Source organism: Lingula anatina, chromosome 1 (assembly GCF_051362555.1).
Source record: "Lingula anatina isolate TDL-2025a chromosome 1, LinAna3.0, whole genome shotgun sequence".
In the NCBI taxonomy this organism is placed as follows: Eukaryota; Metazoa; Brachiopoda; class Lingulata; order Lingulida; family Lingulidae; genus Lingula; species Lingula anatina.
Genome location: NC_141767.1, coordinates 28,934,418 through 28,944,375, shown reverse-complemented (window position 1 = coordinate 28,944,375; position 9,958 = coordinate 28,934,418). Strand labels below are relative to the sequence as shown.

The window sequence follows — 9,958 nt, the reverse complement described above, 5'->3', positions numbered from 1 at the left end:
GCCAATAAGTTAACCCAGCCTCACACCGCTTCTCGCACGTTTTCTAGTCTCGTATGACGTCACGCAGTACCAAATGATCCCATTAACTCAAACTGAAGAATTTTCATAATTTTGTGTTTAAGTTTCGTGGCAAAAATGCATATCATTATATACCGATGTTGTAATGGCCTATTATCGCCCTTCGTCTCCTAGGTGACGTATTTGGTTACTTATAGTAAAGACAGTAGGCATGCTTGGTAAAAACATGCATAAATACCCTTTCATCAACGTTTTGACCTTGAAGCTTCAAATTCTGGCACAATCTTGACAACCGGTTAGGAATTAGCCTGTCTTAACTTCTGACCTTCATCGCTCTTTTATTCATGACTACCAAATTATAGTATCTGGATTCAAATTTATATTCAGGAACCCCTAAAATTGCGCGAGCCGTACTGTAGTTAGCAGGGTAATTGCATTTACAAAATTCTGTACCTCAATCTCGATGAATCGTTCGTAAAAATGACTCATTTATTCGAACAGGATTTGTTTTCATTTTGATTGTTTTAACAATCTTAACACACTTAAAAATTCTATTTCATCAAATCCCTGGATGAATCTGTAACTTTCAAGAAATGTGAAGCAGACTTATGATTGGGCATTATTTGCAAATGTCTTAATTTCCTATTATTCCTGCATATCCTGCTAAACAACTCATCTTGTCCAATTCAGACCGTAACAATACTAAAACCCCTTTAAATTTAAGTGCACAGACGCACCGAGCAATAACTCTTAAGTGGGAAAATATTTGTTTCTATGAGTAATATTTAATTTGGAGGAGAAAGCAGCTGATGGGATATCTTTAATAAGGAAGACACCTTGAGAAAAAATATAAAAATAAAGCATACAACCACTGATGTTGACAACTTCAAAACTTTACACACACACGCACAGTTAATCGAATATAACCAAAGGTAGTCATCGTACGTTGTCTTTTATTCATCATATTGCAAAAAACCGCGGCAAAAGTTGATTTTGTCTTTTAGAAATAGACATGATATACGATATGCGGATACCTTTCGGGAACAGCATTCATACAAGCGAGCAAGAGTCCAAATCAATTTTTTAGATTAACAATATGGCGGCACAGAGTCAGTCTTTTAAGAGTTCGATACCGCCATATAAAAGCTCGGGGTTACATTTTGAAAAGTATTCACGAAATAAACAAAAGTAATTCAAGATTATAAACGTAGCAAATTGAAATGCCTAGTTATAGGTGACGCAGCTTTCCTTTCACTAACTGTGACATTCAACCTGTTAAACTCTACCATACATGCATCTAGTGTCATTACTTTTTGGGACAATACAGCCCTTATCCTGTGATTTATTACACGGCACATTGAGACGACGCCTCCGGTATACATTATCCATTGCGCTAAGGCAGCTCATCTAACGCAATCACATCTTCACTCCAGATCGTGTCTCCTTTTGAGATAGCTCATCTTTAAGAAAAACTGTAACGTAGTCTTCATTGTCCATTTCATTTTTATATTTTCATGGACGTCAGCTTCTACGAACAACTTTACTTTTAAGTAGACAGGTGACCATTGTACTTCATCGTCATTTCACTCAAGCCTTAATAAACGCGCGATAATGTGATAATCCCACATGTAAACAGGTGAAAGCCATTTTTCCATCACAAAAAAGCTCAAATTTAAAATCAGTCTCCTAGGATAAATATCTTTAGTGGAAAATAATAAACGGAATATTTAGGACGCTAGCAGACTGACTGTGTGGTAAGTTATGAGGCTATGCAAAAAAAAAAAAAGCATTTATGTTATCTGCAATTGCAAATAAATTCCTATCAATCCTAACAACTCCTCCGTGTAAAGTAGATATAGATAGCAGTATATGAATTAAACGAAGCCAATATTGTGATCAATATGGCAACGTGCTCGCGCAGTGCCCATCACATTCATTCTATGAAATTAAGACGAGATCGATTCAAACAAGACATAAGATTTCTGTTCTAATCCCGAGGCTTGTGAGGGTCCAGTTACGTCACCTTTAGGATCTTCCACAATGTTAACAGCGCTCCTTAATGAAAAAAATCAATTTTTCGTTGGCTTGTCTGTTTTTACAAGTTTGTGTAATCTGGCAAATATTTGCATGCTCTTTTTCAATGGTTTGGTAGGCAGCGTACGATAAGCAGTGTATTCTTCCCTTCTTCTGTTCAAATCAAGCTTTGCGACAGCACTATTTTTGCCGATATGATTAACATTTTCAGTATGCTTTACAGTATTTCTCAGGTATAAAATGCACAAGAGGTCCCTTGAATAAAATAATCCATGCTGTTGCGACTTGTAGCCGTTTAAAACCAAGTTGGGTGTTAATGGTCCCTTAGGTTTATAATTTCCGAAGTTTTCTATCCTGTAATACATGGGTCTTTTGTTAGATCTGGTGCTCTCGCCAGCCTCTCCGGCCACAACAGATCTGCAGTTCAGTGGCCCGTAAACCGACGTGTACTGGATGACGTTGTGAACGGAGCTGCTCAGGAACAGCTGGACAATCATACCTCCCAAAAAAGCCATAATCAGAACAAGCACAACCAGGATATATCCTATGATTCGTTTCTCTCTCCTCTCCTTCTTGGCTTGTTGAAACATCCTTGTTGGTCCTCTCTATTTTTTTCTCGTTTGCAAAATGCCAGAACAGATAAAGCGTGGATCGATCTGCCTCTCGTTCGATCCTGGGCATCTACCAGTGCAGTATCTTTCCTATAAGTTTTTAAATGTAGGAGCAGAGATGCACAATATTGCTCTGCGTCCATATGATCAGCTTACTTAAGGAGCCCCTGTATGATGATTCTAATTCACCCATTTCTAGGTCCAGTGATATTTTTCTGGTGTAGTTTACAGACATTTGGCATTATTTCGGCTGGATAACAAGTGAGGTATATGTATGCAAAATAGATTGCGTCATAGGGCCAATCACACGACGTCTTTTATTCACCATCACACTGCTATAACAAGTAAAGGGGCCTGGTTTAGGGTAATTATGGCAACGGCTGATCGTTAGGAAACCAAGGAAGTAAACGACACTGTGGTAGCATTAATGACTTCATCTTTCTTCTTAATTAAGTTTGTTACGATTGTTCAAACTGAGTACTCATAAAGCCCACATCATTTCTGGTTTAAACCTGCATGAAGACCAACTGTATCATACAATCTGGGCTAGGTCAGCCAGTACTTGTAACTGAAACAGAAATAGGGCAAATCATCTGCTTGTATTAAGTGAAACCCTAGGGCATAATTCCCGATAATCTAAGTTACGAGTTCCACCACCAGAGAACCGTGTTCGCGGTCTTTGTGACTCTAGTCACGCGTGTTCTGAGGGCGACTCCCATCATACAATCGGTTTGATACCAAAATTGGTTCTTGCACCTGAAGGACACCTCTATCGAGCGGTGGGAAGTCAACATCATTATTTACATCATCTTATCTTCTTTTCTCGTGCTTGCAAGCCCTTATTAGCTGACCTTTGGGATTTTCGTGAAGTCGCGCGGGGCGCGTTAATACCGCACTAGGGTTTGTGTAAATCTTCACACGTAATTCCTTCTCGCTGTTAATCCACGAGAGACACCAGCAGACAGTTTTACGAAGGCCTAAATAAAACTAAACGTGGGCCTCAAGTTCTGATAGTTTTACTTCTATTTCCAAGGTTAGGTTTTTCAACCTCCGAAACAAAGTCACCTTATACTAGTACCGTAAATGGTTTTTATTACTATTCCGTACCATATCTTTCTCTGTGAATAATGTAGAATGGTTATTAGCGTTTCCTTTAATTGAACAACATGTAAAAATTTAATGAATATTTAAAGATGATTTTTGATATTGGCCAATTTCAAGAAAAATTTCCCACATCCAATTATAAACAATTGTCCCATTTAACATGAATGTACGTTTGTTTCTTTATTCCTTGCCAATTTATGGACTCCCTCAGTTGATGGACACGCGCTGTTTTTACCATTGTGAGCAATCTAGAGAGTAATCGCGGAGGTCAGCCGTCTTATTTGCATTTGTTTACCATTGTGAGCAATCTAGAGAGTAATCGCGGAGGTCAGCCGTCTTATTTGCATTCACATGGCGGTGACATCATCTTTAATGACGCACCAAGGAGCATCGTCTGCTCACATTTAGAAGTCTGTTCGTCCTTTAAAATCCTGCAGATTGGCGGAGAAATATAATTTTGAAATCGTTCTGCATCCCTCTCTATTCTTTAAGACCTTATCACCCCCCTTCCCTCTGGACCTGGACCTCAGAAAACGAATTTGTGGAAAACCTGTGAAGAGGAGTAAAGTCCCCTTGGCGCAGAGCCTCACAAACATACCGCTACAGCTGTGCAGATTTTTTTTACTTTTGTGTATACTGTATCGAAATATTACATAGGCTATGCATTTCTCTGTGCAATTCTTTCATAATTTTTTTTTATTTTCCCCCTTAATTCTTCAATTAAGTTCGATAGTTCTAGACTAAATACTAAGCCCAATAATCTACAGCTAATAGCTGACAAGTCTTAAGTGATTTACACTTTTATTTATAATTTAGATGCACCTGTCACCAGCTTACTGTATCTATGTGCGCGTTAGCTTGTACAAATAGACGTTGACGTCATACAAGCAATTTCGCCTCGTGGCCAAAGATGAAGAAAAGTAAATAAAATAAATGAATAAATATGTAGAAAGAAAGATAAACTACATGGAAAGACAAATTTTATCCTCCATCACATTTAATACATGCATATAGCCACCGACTAATATATTTTTATTATTAATTTAATGCATGATATAAATATGACATAAATATGATATGCGTTGTATGTAGTCGTCGTTATATTAACCATATCTACAAAAGGAAGACCCGGTGTTTAATTTCACTTCAGGAATTGTCTAGGTTCGTGAAATTAACGTTACCTCTCATTTAAATGCAACATAACATTTTTTACCCAGAGAAGCTACCTTTACGGAACGTTAACGTAGATTGACATGTCTATTGATAAGCACAGTTATGCCACAGAAACTAACACACAAAGCACTGAAAGAAGCTGTATCACAGATCATAAACAGTTTATATACAACTTTGCTGCGAAACACGTGGTCTCAGCTACCTTTTTAGTCACAGTACCATCTATATTCGTGTACACGTATTAACTGCCGCGCAATAAATGTTTAGAATAAGTCAGTTTCTAATGAAGAAGTTCATCATATTCATCATATTCGCTCCCCTTGCTGCCATATAGTCATGGGGTCCCGTCGTACATATCGTCCATCATATCGTCAACTCGTCTATAATTCCTTTTCCTATAGCTGTCGCGGACTTTCTTGACGATGATTCCAATTACCACTACCACAAATAATATTCCAAAAATAGTTGCGATGACCAGGGCACCCGTCATGGCACTTGTGTCGTGCCCGTCGTCGATATACCCTACGTTGCTCTCTTCCGATCCCTCATTTGCAACAGAATTACCAGTTGTACTCGGTGGCGGTGCTGGTGTTGGCGTGTTTGTGTTGACAAACCCCCAGCTCATAGTTGTGGCTGTATAAAAATGTAGAGTACAAATGAAAACGATAATTTCAAACGTGAAATTTTGTGATTGATTGAGTTAAAGGAAAGTTACTGTACATATTTCATAGTAACATTCAATTATGGTTGACAAGAAAGAACCGGGTCAATTCGTATAAATGGTGAAGCGAATAAGAAACAAATTAACAGCACATCCATACCAAAAATGAATATATACCCTGGCCCATAAAAACAAACTATCTTGATGTATTTGTGACTTACACATTTAGCCTATGAATCATAACCCCATTCCAATAACGAATTAGATTTTTTAACATCAAAACTGACATAAGTTGCAAAAATATATGTAAATAACTTATGCCATTAAATAAAATTAAGAAGCAGCAACATAAATAATAAAAACAATTATTAGCCACTCCCAATAGCAATTAATAACAACAATTAATAAAATCGTTTCAAGTCTTTTGATGCCACGTTTTGAACCCGAGACAATTTTAATTCAAAGTCCACACGAGGGTGACTAAAACCACGAAAGCAAAGGACATTTACCTGTCGTTCCATCAGTAACAGCACCCCAAATATCCCAAGGCAGTGTGCTCCAAGTAGTGCCCGTCCCCCCAGTGGTAGAAGGCCACCACCATGTAGTTCTTCTTTCTGTTGTGCCAGCAGTTTGAGTTGTTGACACTCCTGTCGGATTGCTGGTTGGACCAGTTTGGGCTGTTGGCGCTCCTGTGGCGCTGTTTGTTGTGCCAGCCTGGGCTGTTGGCGCGCCTGTTGGGCCGTTTGTTGTGCCAGCCTGGGCTGTTGGCGCGCCTGTTGGACCGTTTGTTGTGCCAGCCTGGGATGTTGGCGCGCCTGTTGGGCTGTTTGTTATGCCAGTCTGGACTGTTGGACTATTAGCAGTGTCATTTTGGGCTGTTGGCGAGGCTGCTGGGTTCACCGTCATTGCAGTGGTAGTAGTAGTCGCCTGAGCTGTTTGAACAACTGCCGTGGTGCCATTTGTTGCCGTCTGGACTGGTGGTGCGGTTGATGGACCGTTTCCTTGGTCGCTGGCAATGGAGGTTTGGGTTGCTGTTGGGCTTCCTACTGGAGGAGTCACACCTGTTGAGGAAGTGTTTGTTGTTCCCGCTATTGCAGGCTGTCCCCCAGTCATAGGTGTCAAGGTTTGTGTCTGCTGCGGTGAGGTTCTATTGTTTATGACTGTTGGAGGACTGGGTGTTATTTGATTCGTGGAAGAGGGAACTCCTTGGACACTGACAGAGGATGGAGCAGCTGTATTGGACGGTGTAGGATTTGGTTCAGGAACAGGAGGTGAAACTGTGGGTGTTGGAACTGAATTGGACTCATTTGTGGCCACTGGAAGTGGTGGTATCGGGTAAGGTGTTGTAGGTTCTTGCTGTGCAGGAGAGGAAGATGTTGTAGTGGTGCTCGCTATGAAAATTAAACATGGGAAGTTTATTTTGGTCATGCACAATTGAAAATCAGAAATTGGATATACACCTGTATATGGCATGTTTATTCCTTGGTTCAAAATTACACTGATCAATAAGTTGTTACATGAAGCGCGCTTCTTTGTCACTGAAATTTAAGAAACCTCTTTTCTGCTTTCCTTCAAAACTCCTTTTTCCCCCTTCACCACAAAGTAAGAACTTCATGCACCCGTAATCTTTAGATATTGAAAATTGTGCTTGACATGGCAAAACACGTATTCATTAATTAAAAGTGCTGATTTCGTAAGTTACCTTGTTGTCTAAGTATTGTGATGACGTCACTAGTTTCCGCCTCGTTGATGGCACCTTGACACCCATTCGTGGGGCACTGATACAGAATGCACTGGTTTTCTGACATCTCGGAAGTGGGATTGTAAACGGCGGCAGAACAGTCTTTAAAAGAAATAAGATATCCGTGAAATTTGAATTTAGAATTAAGATTTACGCATAAAAATTACGAAAAAACACAACAGGTCATACGTAAATCAAGTGATCTTGTTAAATTGTTACTCGTCAAAATTTTCATTTTTGGTCAGTGACAATCAAATTCAGAATTAAATTTACGCATAAAATAGATACAAAAGGTCATGCCCTAAATGACTGAACTTGTTAAATTGCAAATTGATTTTGCATTTAACCTATTTTGTGTTTTTCATTTGACTAAAAATAAACAAACGCTTACTTACATATTGCAGGTCCGTAGCCAGGGGGGGTTCGGGGGGTTCGAAAGATTCCCCCTTTTTGCTGGAAAAAGGTCCACTCTGTGTAAAATTTGACCTAGGTACATGGGGATTAGATGGTAAAAGGTCCACTTTTTCAGAAAAAGAACCCCCCCTTTGAAATTGCTGGCTACGGGCCTGTATTGTTAGACATATTCTTAAGATTATGTCATAACTGAAGCATACTTTTTATTTCTAGTATCGTTCTTGTAAACGTACATGATAAAATGTGGAACGTTTGCTTGCTGATCATGAATGTTCAGGTAAATAATTAAAACAGATCAAATGCTGGTAGGTATTTGCTACTGCATGCAGATTCCACGTCTACTACTGCGCATTTGGTAAATCATCTGAGTCATCCGTGGACATTCCATCATCCAATATATGAAGTTGAACTTTGAAAACCAAAGGAACGGGGGCGTATTTTCACATTAATACAAAGCAAGTGTTATTATTTATAGACAAAAAATGACTTTTATAATTAATGGAACCTTTTTCAATGTAATTTTTGCTTTGTTTTATGATTACATTTATGTTTTGGGGGTATTAAGGAGTAACTTCCAAGCATAGAGCTATTTGAAATAATGAGTGAAAAATCAAAATATGTCGCCTGACAGTTATATGACCATAAGAAGGGGGGGGGGGGTCTAGGGAGCGGTGTGGAACGCATAGAAATGCCATTAAAATATCTATACTTCACCGGGTGTAAACAAAATTTAGAATTTCGAAACTTCGTACGTATGCTCTTTGTGAAGAGATATGTTAAAAAATCTCGATCGAAACATTTAAAAAAAAACTCGTCTGGTGCCTAATTTTGACTGGGTAAATAAGGTGTTAAATCTGTCATTAGGCACCAAGGGAAAACATACATTTCATTAGTATTTTGTGCCAGTAATTCTTCCCTTGAGTACTCTAAACACTGGACTTAGCACAATGTTGTGACTGAACACAATGTTGTTTTTTCATGCATTATCCAGCTTACTGGCTTTTATACACGTACTGAGGTGTTACCATTATCCAGAAAATAACGTAACGTGTATTTTTTACAATTCTGCTAAATACTTTCGCTTGATTATCAAATGATTATCAAATTGTAGAAATTGTGTAGTTTAAATTTATAACTTGCCCAGCCCCTAACGGTCGACGCAATATGTTGTCCAGAGTACGAATTAAGAATATGTATACCCACCTTGCCTACCACAGCAAGCTCCCTTACAGCTGGCAAGGTCTTGAGCAGCCGTGTTTTCCAGAGGTATGACGCCATTTACAACCAAGATCCTTTTGCCTGTTTGAAAATCGGTGACGCATGCATCTTGTGAATACACTGGAGCCAAAAAGGTAATAAGAAGGACCAGGAAAATATACGCTACGGACATCGTTAGCCCTGAACGACAAATGCTTTATGAACTCCTCTCTTTCTTCTGACTTTCAAACTGAAATTGAACAAAATGTGTACCTACAAGTGTGATCTGCAACGACAAAATCAACAGGAGGTGTATATAAAATGGAAATATATTGTAAATAATAGACGAGGGTGTACCACTATACAGCATAATTCTCATGATTTGCATAGAAACTCATGTATATTTTAACATTGCCATTTGCGCAGTCTTTTATAGACTTGAGGTTATACTGTTTACAGTGATTCATATAAGCGTGACATTTGGATCATATCTGATCATGCAAAAACATGCCGCAGCATTGCACTTCTTCTTGATATAATTCTAGGGAGGTGGATCTTAAATCAGAAAAGGACCACGGTTCTCTTTTAACGGCAAGAGTCTTTGTACCGTTCTCAGTCAAGGTACTGCTAGACGCACGTTCAACTAGTATGGGTCTACATATTTGACTGACAGCATTTGTCCCCAAAACCGGACAGCGGACTATAACTTAATGAGACTTCTTAAACAGGCCTATCTTAAATGTATTAATCAAGACAAACGCAGATTTTGCCTGGTGAACGATGTATGCAGTCAAAATGATAAGATAAAAAATATACTCACATAGGCGCAACACTACCAAAAAAGTCACCAGTTTCACGCCATCCTGCCTACGTGTAACACCCGTTTTAAGTTTTTCAATTGACCCTAATAGTTACATTGATTGAAATCTGTCAACAGACTCACTACCTCAAAGGATTAGTCTGTTTGACTCGGGGGGAATGTTGATAAATTGTAGTGTACTAAAT

General features: G+C 38.9%; 1 protein-coding gene across 2 annotated transcripts; it reads right to left on the bottom strand.

The window, feature by feature from the left end:
• Positions 1–4,730: 4,730 nt before the first annotated feature.
• Positions 4,731–9,923, bottom strand: LOC106175894 (uncharacterized). Of its 2 annotated transcripts, XM_013558050.2 has the most exons (5): positions 9,774–9,923; positions 8,960–9,203; positions 7,304–7,444; positions 6,111–6,992; positions 4,731–5,573 (listed from the first exon to the last, which is right to left on the bottom strand). In XM_013558050.2, exons 2-5 carry the CDS (start codon positions 9,144–9,146, stop codon positions 5,275–5,277), a joined length of 1,509 nt encoding a protein of 502 aa, XP_013413504.2. In that variant the 5' UTR covers positions 9,147–9,203; positions 9,774–9,923; the 3' UTR covers positions 4,731–5,274. The 2 variants fall into 2 exon arrangements, with proteins under 2 accessions (XP_013413504.2, XP_086857543.1); XM_087001417.1 differs by lacking the exon at positions 9,774–9,923 and having other exon boundaries at positions 8,960–9,273.
• Positions 9,924–9,958: the final 35 nt, after the last annotated feature.